The following is a 15247-nucleotide window of genomic DNA, read 5'->3' on the forward strand; positions in this document are numbered from 1 at the left end:
ATAACGGTCCGTGCAGCGCGGTTCAAACGAGTCGCGCTCTTCCGCTTTTGACGCGTTTAGGAATTCGCGTGCGCTAAAGAAATGAGAGCGCATATGAGTTATCAAATTGATATCACTCACGTTTTACTGCTACATCTGGTCTAAAATTTAGTGCTGCCATCTTGTGTTGACATTTTGAAACTGCATAGGCCTATTTTGTAAATTATGCTTGGCGGGCCATATATAGGCCTAATATAGACTATTAAGACAGCTGCGGGCCGCTTAACATTCATCCACGGGCCGCATTTGGCCCGCGGGCCGTAGTTTGGACACCCCTGGTTTAGAGGCTGAAAATACGTAAGTATTTGTACGTTTAGAGGCTGAAAATACGTAAGTAAATGTACGTTTTATAGATCCACATTTTACGTAAAATACATACGAATTATCATGAGATCACGTTGGAATTGTGTACTGCTAGGCACCTTTGGTTTCCTCTTTTTGTGTAATTTAGATGGAGAATGTGTGCCTTTTTTATCGTTTGAGTCACTTATCAAAAGTTGCTAAATGTTGCCAAATAAATTTTTAAAAATAGCTAAATTTGTTGCTAGGTGCTTTTGGAAGAAAAAGTTGCTAGGGTAGTCTGAAATGTTGCTAAATCTAGCAACAAAATTGCTAAGTTGGCAACACTGTTACCCATATGAATGGTTTGCCGTGTCGAACACAGGAATATTAAAATAATATAACCTTATAAATGCCTTTAAATGATCAAGGTTGTCAAATCTTTGATGAAAAACCTGATGCACATAATCTACTACATGCTTTCTGTCATCTGATTGATAGTTTAGATTTTTTTTATAAGGCCTTTTAGTATAATTGCAAAAAATGTCCACTTTCAGGTCATGCTTCACATGTCTTTTTGCTGTAAAATCTTTGCTGATTTTTTGAAATAAACGTAATAACTTTTATATCGTTAGTAATATTTCAAGATGAACACTTACTGGACTGAAGTAGGTTTACTTGATTATTAATAGATGTTTTTTTTTATTTTGTTTTTAGAAAAATCATGTTCAAATGCATCAAATAGTCAGGATTTTCATACTTTTTTTGGTCATAAAAATATCAGTATCTGCACCAAATTGCATATTTTTGCTCAGATTTGGCCTCTGAATAAAACTGGCATGTTTATGTTTTATCATATGACACTATATGAGCCGTAAAAGCCTCATGTATCAAATATGATGCTCAACAACAAACACAGTTTTATTTGATATATTTAACAAATTGTATCTCAATAAACAAATTGCACTGTAAAACTTTGGATAAAAGCATCTGCTACTTACAGTACTTGTCCATATGAGCTAAATAATAAAACATTTTGACCGTGTTTCTGTTCTTTATAGACATGGACACAGAGAACAGTAACTAAAGTGCCATTTTAACCATTTATGACCCTGCAGGAGTACCACGCTCAGCTGGAGGAAATGCGCGTTTCTATTCGTCAGCTGGAGGAGAACCTGTCCGCCGCTCGCCGCCGCAGCGACCTGTACGAATCCGAGCTGAAAGAGTCTCGCCAGACCAGCGAGGACCTCAAGAGGAAGGCTGTGGAATACCAGCAGAAGATTCAGAAGGTTTGTTCACGTTCAAAGCGAGAACCATCCTGCTGATGCACGCTAGATGAGATGCGATCAGTCTATGTTTTGATTCTGCAGGCCAAAGAACAAGGCAAAACTGAGATGGAAGAACTTCTGACCAAATTGCAGAAGGTAATTTAATCACTATTTACTTACACCGTTTCCATTTGCTGTTAAGAAGACCAACATATTTTGTTGCTAGACTTCCTAACTTGCATAACCAAAAATACCTCCATGGTAAATGAGCAAAAATGCCATGCTGATTGACCAGCACTAACCAGTCTGGAGCAAGTGTCTAGTGCAATTGCTAATGCAGCTGTTTTTGTATTTAAGCTTCTTTTATTTGTAAATGTCTCAGACCAATGCAGAGCAGCAAGTGAAGGTTGAAGAACTCCAGGAGAAGCTTGCCAAGGTACCGTGCACATTTATTTAAAAATCAGCCCTTCTCGAAGAACTGAAAAATTATTATTATTAATATTATTGAGTTAAAGGGATAGTTCACCCAAAAATGAAAATTAGCCCATATTTATTATATGACTTTCTTCTTTCAGATGAATCCAGTTGGAGTTATCTTAAAAATTGACTTTGATCTTCCAAGCTGTTTAATGGCAGTCAGTGGGTGTTGAGGTTCATCAGTCCAAAAGAAGTGAAATAAAGCGCATTTATTTTCTTTATTTCACTTCTTTTGGATAGATGCACTGCAACACCCGCTGACTGCCATTAAACAGCTTGAAAGATCAAAGTCAATTTTTAAGATAACTCGGGTGTTGCGGTTCATCAGTCCAAAAGAAGTGAAATAAAGCGCATTTATTTTCTTTATTTCACTTCTTTTGGATAGATGCACTGCAACACCCGCTGACTGCCATTAAACAGCTTGAAAGATCAAAGTCAATTTTTAAGATAACTCCGACTGGATTCATCTGAAAGAAGAAAGTCATATAATAAATATGGGCTAATTTTCATTTTTGGGTGAACTATCCCTTTAACTGCATCGATGCTGTCATTGAACTGAACTGAACTGAACTGATAATGATAATAACTGCATCATCAACACTGCTATTGAATTGAATTGAATCAACACTGAACTGACTTGAACAGAATAACAACATTATTGTCTTTTGTAGAGCTGCTTTATGGCTGAAATATAAATTTGTTTTATAATTGATGAATTTTACAACATTAACACTTTTATTTTTCTGTTTATTTGAGTAAAGCTGCTTTGAAACAATCTGTATTGTGTAAAGCACTACATAAATAACTGTGATTTGACTTATCGTGGATCACACAGCAGTAGTTAGATGATAGCTAATCTATGACCCCCAAAAATAAAAAAATATCCTGTTAAATTTATGGTATAAAACTGGTAGCTTTAGTTGCCATAAATTCAAAGTAAAATACAAATAAAAACAGTGTTTCCGATATTACAAAATGAAATACTGATGCCTATATATATATATTTTTTATAACTTATAACCATATATTTCAGTATGTAATGTTATAATATATAAAGCTAATTGTAATAAACAAAATCTGCTTATTACCTTAAAATGTAATAATACAAAACACTGTAAAAACAAATTTTTTTTTAAGTTAAATAAAGTAAATAAAACAAAGTACACAAAACAAAGATATTTAGATTGTTTTACAAGAAAATACTGTTTTAGGTTTTCTACTTCATATGTCTTGTTTAATTCATAAAATCGTGCAACAGTCCTTCTTTTACTGTTTGCACTGTAAATTATGTTAATTAATAGTTTGTACTTTCAAAAACTATAAATTTGACTGTATTTTACTTTATAATTACATACAATGCCTTGTTGAAACATTTACAGGTTTATTTACAGTCTATGGTAAGGTCATTTACAAACCAATTAACAGGTTTTTACTGTAGCAGTTTTAGTCTTTTTCTGTACATTTTTTACAGTGCTGTTTCCTTTTCTCGCAGGCCGTGAAGGCGAGTACAGAAGCCACTGAACTCCTGCAGAACGTCCGGCAGGCTAAAGAACGTCTGGAGCGAGATCTGGAGCGTCTGCAGACCAAAGAGGACTCCACCGACAGCCTGCGCAGACGCCTGCGAGACACTGAGGTGATGCACTGCACAGCTTCTCCAGACACTTATCACTGAATGTCTGAATGAATTCAAAATGACTTGATTTACAAATATAATGATTATGATTAGATCAGATTCAACTTTATTGTCATTACACAAAGAATAAGCAGGAAACAATTTCTGTAGTTCAAACAGTAGATCCTGAAGGGATTAAATACAATATAGACATTGAATGCAGTGTTATTCGCTTGGGATAAAACATCTGCCAAATGCATGAATGTAACTGCAAATCTAAACATAATTAATTAACCAATTGTAATCCACTTTTGCTGACATTTAGCCTCAAGCTCACAACTGATTGGTTCATTGTCGATGACTATTCTGATGTGAAGGGATTAAATACAATATAGACATTGAATGCAGTGTTACTCACTTGGGATAAAACATCTGCCAAATGCATGAATGTAACTGCAAATCTAAACATCATAATTAATTAACCAATTGTAATCCACTTTTGCTGACATTTAGCCTCAAGCTCACAACTGATTGGTTCATTGTCGATGACTATTCTGATGTGATTTTCCATTTCAACAATTGCAGAAAATGATTTTCTTACTTCGTATTGTTGTCTTGTTTTCAAGTACAAATATCTAAATATTCCTAAATCAAGATATATTTACTTAAGAAAAACAATGACATCAGGTTTTAATTTTGCATCTCAAGTAAATGAATCTTGATTAAAGAATGATTAGATATTTCTACTGGGAAACAAGTCTCAAATTTTTTTCACAAAAAAAAAAAAAACTGGATAAGAAATTGCTTAAAAGCAGAAAGAACATATGCCAGTGGGTAATAATGATATTCTTGTTTTTCCTTTGAATTAATTTTATTTTTCATTGTTAGATATTTTTTATTGTTTTAAGCATAAACTCACTTAATTTTGATATGTTTCAGGAAACAAGTATAATTTCTTAAAAAAAATTGCCTCTGAAGTAAAATTCTTTTGATTAAATAATGTTTAGACATTTATATTGGAAAACAAGACAAAAATACAAAGAACATTTTTTGCAGGTATTTAGTTTTTTTTTTGTTTTGTTTTTAGGAATATTTAGATATTTGTACTGGAAAACAAGACAAAAATACTAAGTAAGAAAATTTTTGCAGGGTATTTTGTTTTGTTTTATGGAAGAAAAAATCCTTAAAACAAGAATATCCTTGTTTTCCCTTTGAATTAATTTTATGTTTCTTACCCCATTGGCAGATATTTTTCTTGTTTTAAGCATACACTTCCTTAATTGTGATACAAATTTCAGGAAACAAGACTTAATATCTTAAATAATTTTGCTTCTCAAGTAAATATATATTGATTTTAGTGCTGGGCGGTATGACCAAAAATTTATATCACGGTATTTTTCAAAATTATACCGGTTTCACGGTACATGACGGTATTTTCTTTTTCATGCATGACCGGGTGTTAACCATATTTTCTACTGATTGAGAGGAAATACTGCAGTATATTGAGCCTGAGACGCGAGCGAGCGCTGAACTCCCGCTGATTTACACATTCTGTATCTTAAACACACACACACACACACATACTAACAAACAGGTGAACACTGGAGCTGTTCACTCAACACGACGTGTCGATGAAATGCGATTGCTGCGCTCCAGAAACGTCTTCTGGAGGTATCACATGCACGCAGTAAAACTACTTAAGACGCGTAACACTTCTCAGTCACGCGCGGTATACCTCCTCAAACACTCATGCTTGCATTAAACACATGCATTTTCTGTTTTATTCGTTTTTCTTCGACCTGCTTAGCCTGGCAGTGTCAGCGCTTCTTTTCCTCAGCTCCCAGCATGCTCTCTGGCCCTGTCACGGCTCCAAAAGTGACAGGTTGCAGTGGATCATCTCAGTCTTTGGCCATGATCATGTGTGTCACAATGACGATGTGTTTTTAGCTGGATGATTTATACCGTACATTATTGATTTTTATGAATTAGTCACGATTAACAGGTGCTTAAAAATGAAATGGCACATTTTGAGTTCATCTGGAGACCAGAGTTGTTATCGGTAATTAAAAATAAAACTATTAAAACTGTCAATACATTCGATTGAACTACATTTAAATCTAGACTCAAAACAACTGTTTAGTTGTGCATTTACTAAATGAGCACTGTGCTAAGTCTGAATGATTGCACTGTATTTTATGTATCCTCATTTTTTATTCTTAACTGTTTTAATGCATTTTAAATCATTTTTTAAAATAATTTTACATTTTTTCTTTTATTTTGTGATTTTAATTCCTTTTTATTTAAAGCACTTTGAATTACCATTGTGTATGAAATGTGCTATATAAATAAACTTGCCTTGCCTTGCCTATTAAAAATAGTTTTAATTAATTAAAATAAGGCTGAAATGAAATAAAATATAAATATTGTGTGAACTTAAACTTTAAAAGAGTTGAGGTACAAAAATGACTAAAACTGAAATAAAAGTAAATTATAGAAATATTTAGAAATACAATAAAAATTACAAAAGCACATAACAAATTACTAAAACAAAAATTAAAATAAAAACTGAAAGTATAAAATACATTACTGATAACAAAAATGAGGAAAAGCAAAACTATTTAAATACACTATATGCTGTATATAAACTAATAACTAAAAACTATAAACTAATAACTTTTACTGTTTTTCACAGTAAAAGTTATGGTTTGTACTTCCAAAAATTATACATTTGACTGTATTTTACTGTATAATTACATATAATGCAATAGAAAACCATTTACATTTTTTGTAAAATATATATGGTAGGGTAATTTGCAATTAACTAACTAACAGGTTAATTAAAACTGTTAAAAAACTGTTTTCATTAATTAATTTAAATCTTAAATAAAATATAAATATTATATGAAAAAAAATAAAAAGTTGAAGTACTAAATTGCTAAAATTGAAATAAAAATAAATGAAAGCAAAATACAAATATTTAAAATATATTTAATATGAATGACAAAGGCACAAAATTATTTAAACTTGAACAAAAATTAAAATGAAAACTGAAGATATAAAAACAAAAGCTAGTTCGAAATATTAATAAATACTTTAAAAGTATATAAATAATACAAAAATATAACTACTGGAGACCTGTTAGGGAAATATGTTATTAATTAAAAACGTTCCTACTGTCTTTCCTAAAATAAATGAGATTAAATAGAGACTTATACTGAAGTACCACACTTTTTAAATTTTTCTTCTGGGAAAAATAACCTAGCAGTTCTTCCTCTCTTGTCTGTATGCAGGAACTCGAAGAGAACTTGCGTGAAACACAAGCAACAGCGCAGCGTATGGAAACACACCTGGAACAGAAGAAAAAGCTTTATGAAGACAAGATCAAGGTCAGGCCACACACACACACTTCTGCTTATGACAAATATCAGTGATGTTCAACAGAGCGGTTATCGTTGGGTTCACACAGTGACAGGACCGATATACTTTAGTGCTCGTTATTAATTTTATAGCTACTGAATAAAAGATCCTGACTCTGTGTTTATCTTTGGATTTAGATGAAACCTTTAAAGGCCTCATTTTGATGGTACTTTCTGTTCGTTTGTCAGGTGTAATATCCCAGTGCTTGTGTGTTGTAGGTTTTAGAGGCTCAAATGAAGGCTGATTTGGCTGAAAAGGAACTGCTGGAGTCCAAGCAGAACACGTATGAGGAGGAATCTCGCGAGCGGGGAAAAATGATCAGTGACCAGACAGCGGTAACATGTTATTTTGCTTTTTCTGAGAGAGAGACTATAATTTTTCATTTGGAAAAATTACATAGTGTGACCCTATTAATTAACACTGATCTTTGTGCTGTTGTGCAAGACAATAAATTCAATTTATTTATTTTTTTTGCATCATGGCATGTTTTTAAATTTCTCATTACTGTAAAAAAATCTGCTGTGAATTTGTTGATTTAAATAAAAAATTCTATGGCAATAATTGTTTTACTGTAGTGCAATAAAAATACTGTATTGACAGTATTAAGAATAATCAAAGATAATTACAAAAAACGTGCTGTGACAATACCAACTAAAATTTCATTTTCCTCTGTACCAATTTCACTACTATATCAAAAACTATTGGACCTATTTAAATATTTTGTTTAGTATAAAAAAAAAAAGATTAAGTTAAATTAGTTAATTAATTCTACTAATAATTATAAGTAAATAATACATTAAAACTTTAGCATGTAGACTTGAAATATTTTTTATATTAAGTAAGCACTGGTTTTAAAAAGGTCAAGTGATTAATGAAGTTAAATGAAGAGCAAAAAACCTAAGTGACTCAGTAATCAGTATCTTTTTGGTAAGATTAAGATACTATTATAGTTTTAATTAATAGTTTAAATTCATTTTTATTTTTTTATATTTTCACTTTAATTTTAGTTAAAGTTTTAGTAATTTTGTTGTGTTTTTGTCATGGCTGGGTTAGTCCACATTTGACCCGAAGTTGGGTTGAAACAACCCAGCATTTTTTAGAGTGTATATATGTGTATATATGTATGTGTGTGTATATTAATAATTTTATTATTTACTTTTATTTTAAGTAAGATTTTTTTTGTTACGTTTTAGTTAACTATAATAACCCTACTGGTACTGTAGGAAGGCTAGTATTGATACTTTTGTAAAATTTAGTACTGAAGCACCAGTACTTTTGACAAGACTATACTGTACTTGGTTGACTATACTGATTCACCAGCATGACCAGCACTAACCAGCTGGCCTCGTAAAGAAATTCAAGCTGTTCTGTTCATTATTGAACTAAGGTTCTGCTTTGAATTATAATGTCTAATTTACTCATCAGTGACTCTGCTTCATGTAGACGATCAATGCCATGGAGTCAAAGATGAGCAATCTGGAGCAGAGGATCACTGAGCTGTCCGAGGCCAACAAACTGGCAGCCAACAGCAGCATTTACACGCAGAAAAACATGTGAGTTTACATCCATGAACACACAGACTCCAGCTGATTCAGTGATGGATGGAAATCAATTACAGTTGCTAACCATAAACAGCCTACAGTTAGACTAACACGTTATATTACTTGACTGAAGAGCTGTTTGTTTGGATTATTGTTAGTAACACGTTTAATTATTAATCGAATTTTAGTCTTTTATCATATTGCGGTTGCCTGTTGTTGTTATGTATAAGCGATTAGTCATTCTGCTTCATGCTGTGCTACATATTGTCATAAAATACACAGTTTGTATTGGATATGGTATTCTTTGCAAATAATTTTTTTGCATTAAAGTATATACCAGTCACTTAAAATAATGTTGAAGTGCTAAAATGACTAGAACTGAAATAAAAATAAATTAAAGCCAAATAGAAATATTTAAAAAAATACAGAAGCACACAACAAAATTACTATTTAAATAAACTATAATCATATATATAATATTGTGAGGGGAATTCTGGGAATGTCCTTTTATTGTTTTTTACTATACATTTTATCGTAATTTATAGTGTATAAAATAAAGTTAAAAAAAAAATTTGATAAGTTTAATATTTTATATTTTCTATAAAAATAAAATAAAAAATCTGTATATACGTCTGTATATGTCTTGTTACAGTGACTTTACTGTAGTACCACCGTAGTACTTTTTTGCAAGAGTCTTGTGGCTTATATATAAAAATAAAATATAATAAAATAAAAAATCTGTATATACGTCTGTATATGTCTTGTTACAGTGACTTTACTGTAGTACCACCGTAGTACTTTTTTGCAAGAGTCTTGTGGCTTATTGCTTTTGCTTCCACGTAATATTAGTATTAAGACAGTATTTTCACAGCCAATTTCATGCCGTTCACATGAATGAACTGTGGACATTTGGATATGAAATGTGTTTGAATGTAAAGGTTAATTTCAGGCTAATGTGCCATAATAGCAGATTTTCAGGGTTAAGCACAAAGTTAATGAACGATGACCTGGTGTATTTGCATTATACACCAGTATACGTTGTGGTTTAGATGCTGCTGTGCTAATGATGTTCCCACTTGACTAGCTTAACCAGCACGGTTATTCAGCTCTACAAGGTTTTAGAAACAGGTTTTTGACTGAATGACTAGCTTTATAATTTTCAGCAGGGTTTTTCTCCAAAAACTCTTCAAATCATGTTTGCAATCTTTAGGAAAGCCCAAGAGGAGATGATCTCTGAACTCAGGCAGCAGAAGTTTTATCTGGAATCTCAGGCAGGAAAACTGGAGGCCCAGAATGCAAAGCTGGAGGAACATCTGGAGAAACTGACACAACAAGAGCAGACTAACAAGAGCAGAGTGCTGGAACTGGAGGCCAGACTGCGAGAGGTGAGTGACGACCAAGACCATCGTATGACGACGATGATGAGACAGTCTGATGAACTTGAGGAGAGTTCTTCAAAACAAACAAAAAAATCGGAAGAAATGTATAAGAAGTTGAAAGCAGTTGCGCTGCTGCTTGTTTTTGTGAAAACAGTGATAAATGTTTTCAGGTTTCTTTGTTGAACAGAAAGTTAAAAAAACAGCATTTATTTGGAATTTTCTGAGTTTTAACATTAAAAATGTCTTTAAAGTAATTTTTGATCAATTTAATGCATCCTTGCTGAATAAAAGAACTAATTTCTTTCAGATAACAACAAAAATCGAACTGACCCCAAACTTTTGAACATTTCTTGTTTTAAATCTTTTTTCAGTTCATTTAAATAGCCCAGCAGGGTGACAAATATTCCATGTGGTCTCTTAATTAATATGAGCCTGTGATTAATGTGATTATTATGAGCTCTAATCTGCTAAATATGACTGTAAGGCATGCATATATTATATGTTACAAACATTAACATCATGAATTTTTGTAAAGCTGCTTTGAAACTGTTTGTATTTTGTAAAATGCTATACAGATACAATTGATGCACTCGGGGAGAATTCTGAATCATGTTTCACCCCAAAATCAACAGAAATAAATAAATTTGATTTTGCATAAACACAATGAAGTCTAAAACTATTAGAAAACTATATATATATTATATATATTACTTTATTTCTTGCATCATGGCATTATTTTCAATTTCTCATCACTGTAAAAAATAATTTGTTGATTTAAGTAAAAAAAAATCATTGTAATATGGCAACAGTTGTTTTACTGTGATGCAATAAAAAGACTGTATTTTCAGTAATGAGAGTAATCAAAGATAATAGGAATTATAAAAAAGTTAAATATTCAGAATATTACAATAATGAAATTTCTGCCTAAAAGAAAAGTTCACCCAAAAATAAAAATTTGCTGATAATTTACTCACCTTCAGGCCATCCAAGATGTAGATAAGTTTGTTTCTTCATTGGAACAGTTTTGGAGAAATTGAGCATTATGTCACATAAGCCGCTTTTCCACCGAAATTACCTGGCACAGTTTGTCCCAGGAACTTTTTTCCCTGTTGCTGTCTGCATTTCCATCGCTGTCTAAAGTACCGTGAAGATTAGACTATTAGTCTGGTGATGTAGGTCTGCGCGCGTTTCTCAATTCCAAGTACGCAAAGTTCTGCAAATGAAACAGCAGCGTACTTGATAACGTCAGTCAGCTCGCCTTGGCTACTGCAGTTTTCCTCACTGTATTTACAATAAGACTGTATTTTCGGAGCTAATAGAGAAACATTGGAAGATCCAAAGCTCACATCGGTTTGATGGTGTTTATGCTTCGAAAATGGAAAACCGATGTGCCTGGGGTACTTGAAACACTGATTCCAGGTATCCTGAGAGGATAGGCAATAGAATTTATGAACCTAAACCTGAACCTAATCCCAATGAAGATGAAAACGTTAATTTTCTGATTGTCATACTCTCATTAAGTTACAATTTTCATCTGCTCAAGCAGAACATTAATGTCATCTTGTGCTTCAGCAAGGTATCTCTGGCTAAAACTTACATTAAAGTTAGTGCATCCATGCTAACGTACAAACCTAAATAGCGAACTGTTCTCACGTCATGTACAGTGTAAAGTCAAGTCAAAAACGCTTAAACGAAGGTCTACATTTCAGTGCCTCTCCATATTATGCTCTTTTACAAAGTCTTGATTTTGTTTTGGGGGTGTACTAGAACATGCTCTCATGCTTGGTGACACATAATTTACATTATTACAATACCTTTCGAAAAAGCATAATAGGACCCCTTTAAACTGGTTAAATGTAAATTAATTTAATCTTACCCTGCAGTACATGAACTGTGTTGATCCGAGATGTTGTCATTGTGATTGTAATGACCGTAACATGAGACTTCTCCTGTTTGCATTGTGATCTGTATTTTTACATATTTATTTTGAAATATTGTATACAGCATATACCTCCATATCATATTTAAGTCCCACTTAAATGATGGTCCTTCCGTGTCCAAAAACATCTTGAGACAAGGTTTTCACACTGACAGCTGTCATTGTAAGGCAGTAGCAACTCCGTTTGTTTGTCAGAGTGCGCAACAGTAACTAAGGGGGGGCGGGGCTTACCGATAAGTCAATTAATGTCTTGTGAAGCCAAAAGCTGCATGTTTGTAAGAAACAAATCCATCAAGGCATTTTAACTTAAAACCGTCACTTCTGGCTAAAATGCCATAATCCATAATAACACTGAAAAAGTCTGTCTCCTCTTGTCAAAATTAAAATCCACCCAAATATTTGTTTAGAATAAGTCTGTTTTGGCTTGTAAACAGTGCTTGATCTATGCAGACTTCAGACCTGATTCAGACCAGACAACCTTTTCACTGGAGGAAACAATATTATGGATAGAGTGCTTGTACTTTAGCTGGAAGCAATGGTTTAAAGTTATTAACGTCTTCATGATGGATTCGTTTCTTACAAACACACAGCTTTTGGCTTCACAAGACGTTAATCGATGCACTGGAGTGGTGTTGATCACCCAGTAACTACGGTCCTGCTGTGTGTTCTACCCCAGCGACTTAAGGCTGCTTTTGTGCTCCAGGGTCACATATAGCAGATACAAAATTATTTAAATATCAGTCCTCACTCTATATATCCAATAAGATTATATTTAAATGCTTAGGTAGCTTATGATCAAAACATATAATGCAATGCAATACAATACAATGAGGATTGAGTGATGAACAAATAAACGTTCCTTAAAAGCCTGGTGATCATATTTGGGTCAATATCACTGTAGGGTGCCTTTTGATGTCCTGTACATAAATAACTCATTTGCCATGATAACTTAACATAAAAATGACCATGAAAGGGTGTGTTATATTAGGCTAAGTTTTTATATTCATAACAAAAGCATTACTTGGCTCTTTAGATACATTTTCTAGATTTTTTTTTAGGTTTGTGTAAGAGGATGCGTGTAATATTGCTATGCCCCATGCACTGCTCATTCAATTTGAATGATAGTAGAATATTGTCAAATCATAAAATGTAAAAATTTGGTCTCCTACTAATATTTTGTTAAATAAGAGATGACTCAATTTGAGTGTATTGATCATTTAGTAATAAAAACAATATTTTTATTTAATAAAAAAGAAGAGTTTGTCCATGTCCGTTGAATGGTAATCCACCCTGTAGTATTGGGGAATCCGCCCCTTTAAGAAAAGGCCATCCCCTTTAGTGACATCAGGACAACAGATTTTTTGTCTCTTCAGTGGCGGGAATTTCAACGGCTGAGGTGAATAAGTTGGTGACTAGGCTTGCTGCGATAGATGGTGTAATCATATAATAAAAAAATTAAAAAAAGTTATCCGCCCCTTTAAGAAAAGGCCATCCACTTTAGTGACATCAGGGCAACAGATTTTTTTGTCTTTTCTGTTGCGGGAATTTCAACGGCTGAGGTGAATAAGTTGGTGACTTTTCAATTGACAAATTTTCTTCAACAACCAGACTAAATATTTAGCTAGTCACAGTTTTTTGTAAGCTACTATGCTAATTGAAGTTCAAAATGTCCACCCTGTCGGCCACTTAGACTCGATAGAGTGGACATAACATTCATTTGTAGTTGATATTGCTAAAAACTAAAATGAATCTGGGGGTATATCAATGTGATTGAGGATGTAATTATATTATTTATTATTATTATATTATTTTTTTAGAAGTTGAATAAATGTTTCTTTGTGTGTTCTGCTTTTTGTGTCCACCCCGTCATGTGCCGGTCCACCCTGTCATCTTGATATTTTACAATAATATTTTAAATAATAATTAGCTAATATGAATATAAAAAGCTAAATACATGTGCAAATTGTTTGAGTTTCTTTAAAAACACATGGTTTACATAAAATATTTTATGTATTTATAATTTGAAAGCAAACAAATAACCCTGTTTAGGAAAGAGACATTATACCTTTCAGAAAATATAATTTGCATCTTAAGTTTGCAATGAAAATGTATTTAACAGTAACATATATGTCCATAACAGGGTGGACATATCTTATGGTTTATGCTTCGAATAATGGCCCATAATTATCTAAAAAATGTGTGGGAGCTCAGCTAATATGTTTCTATAGTACTTGAGTGTCTACTATTTATGACATGACATAAAGTGAATGGGAAATTAAAACCAAAATGTTGTATTTTGAGGGTTGAAAGGCACTCTATGGTGATATTGACCCATTTGATACATTTGAACCTGATTTTTGGATGATGATGTCTGGATAATAAAGTGAAACTAAGTTGCTTCAAACCAATAAGTGTTCATCTTGAAATATTACTAACAATATCAAAGTCATTCTCATGTTCACTTTATAAAAATCAATAACAGTTTCACAGCAAAAAGACATGTGAAGCACGAGCAGAAGGTGGACATTTGTACAATTATACTAAAAGACTTTTACTTGATAAAAAAGTCGATTGAGTTCAACAGGTTTTTCAGCAAAGTTTTGATCATCTTGATCATTTAGAGACCTTTGAAATTTCCGTATCAAATATAATGCAGTAGTTTTTTTGTAAGTAACTTAAGCAAAAGGCAGCTCAACAGTAGTGTAACTAAGAAGTTTACATCTTGGCAAGCTAAAGTTTCAAAGTAGCTTCTGAAGGATCAGCAGTCGATATAATCCATATCATTTCATATCACCATTTCACAGACTCCACGCATCTCCTTTATATCGTTCAGTCGTAATGAGTGATCATGTGGCGAATCTCTCAGTGGACCATTGTGTTCCTCTTCTTCACAGTGCTGTAAACATCTTCCCACGCTCTTCTGCAGTACGCGTTTCAATGCATCAATGACACGGTTTCATCCGCTCTCATGCATGACATCACACCCGTCATGACACTCGAGTTCATTTCACAGCGCCGCTGCTATCTGCTCAAATGCACTTTACTGCAGAACTCCACGCAGCACTCTGGCAGAGTGAGCACTTCTTGCAAACATGGCAATTTTCACTCTCATTTCGTTTCTTTTTTTTAAGGCCCATCGGGATGAAATCCAACGCAAGTTTGATGCCCTGCGAGACAGCTGTGCGGTATGCAAATTAGCTTTTCTCTGTTTTTGACTCATCACTTGTGACCCACACCAGTCCTACCTGTACAGATAGAAAGTGTGGATGGTGCCGTTTCCATAAGCAGCATCTGAG

At 33.2% G+C, this 15247-nt stretch overlaps 1 protein-coding gene across 1 annotated transcript in view; it reads left to right on the forward strand.

Annotated features, from left to right (window-relative positions):
• The window catches only part of LOC107670977 (citron Rho-interacting kinase-like), a 73241-nt gene that overhangs the window by 22666 nt on the left and 35328 nt on the right, over positions 1 to 15247 (forward strand). Inside the window, exons 8-16 of the mRNA XM_016463792.1 lie at positions 1437 to 1607; positions 1689 to 1742; positions 1969 to 2022; positions 3556 to 3696; positions 6966 to 7061; positions 7311 to 7427; positions 8536 to 8645; positions 9844 to 10018; positions 15083 to 15136. Coding sequence (XP_016319278.1) covers positions 1437 to 1607; positions 1689 to 1742; positions 1969 to 2022; positions 3556 to 3696; positions 6966 to 7061; positions 7311 to 7427; positions 8536 to 8645; positions 9844 to 10018; positions 15083 to 15136 — 972 coding nt within the window. The remainder of the gene's footprint in view (positions 1 to 1436; positions 1608 to 1688; positions 1743 to 1968; positions 2023 to 3555; positions 3697 to 6965; positions 7062 to 7310; positions 7428 to 8535; positions 8646 to 9843; positions 10019 to 15082; positions 15137 to 15247) is intronic.

Source organism: Sinocyclocheilus anshuiensis, unplaced genomic scaffold (genome assembly GCF_001515605.1).
Source record: "Sinocyclocheilus anshuiensis isolate Anshui unplaced genomic scaffold, SAMN03320099.WGS_v1.1 scaffold332, whole genome shotgun sequence".
NCBI classification, from domain to species: domain Eukaryota; kingdom Metazoa; phylum Chordata; class Actinopteri; order Cypriniformes; family Cyprinidae; genus Sinocyclocheilus; species Sinocyclocheilus anshuiensis.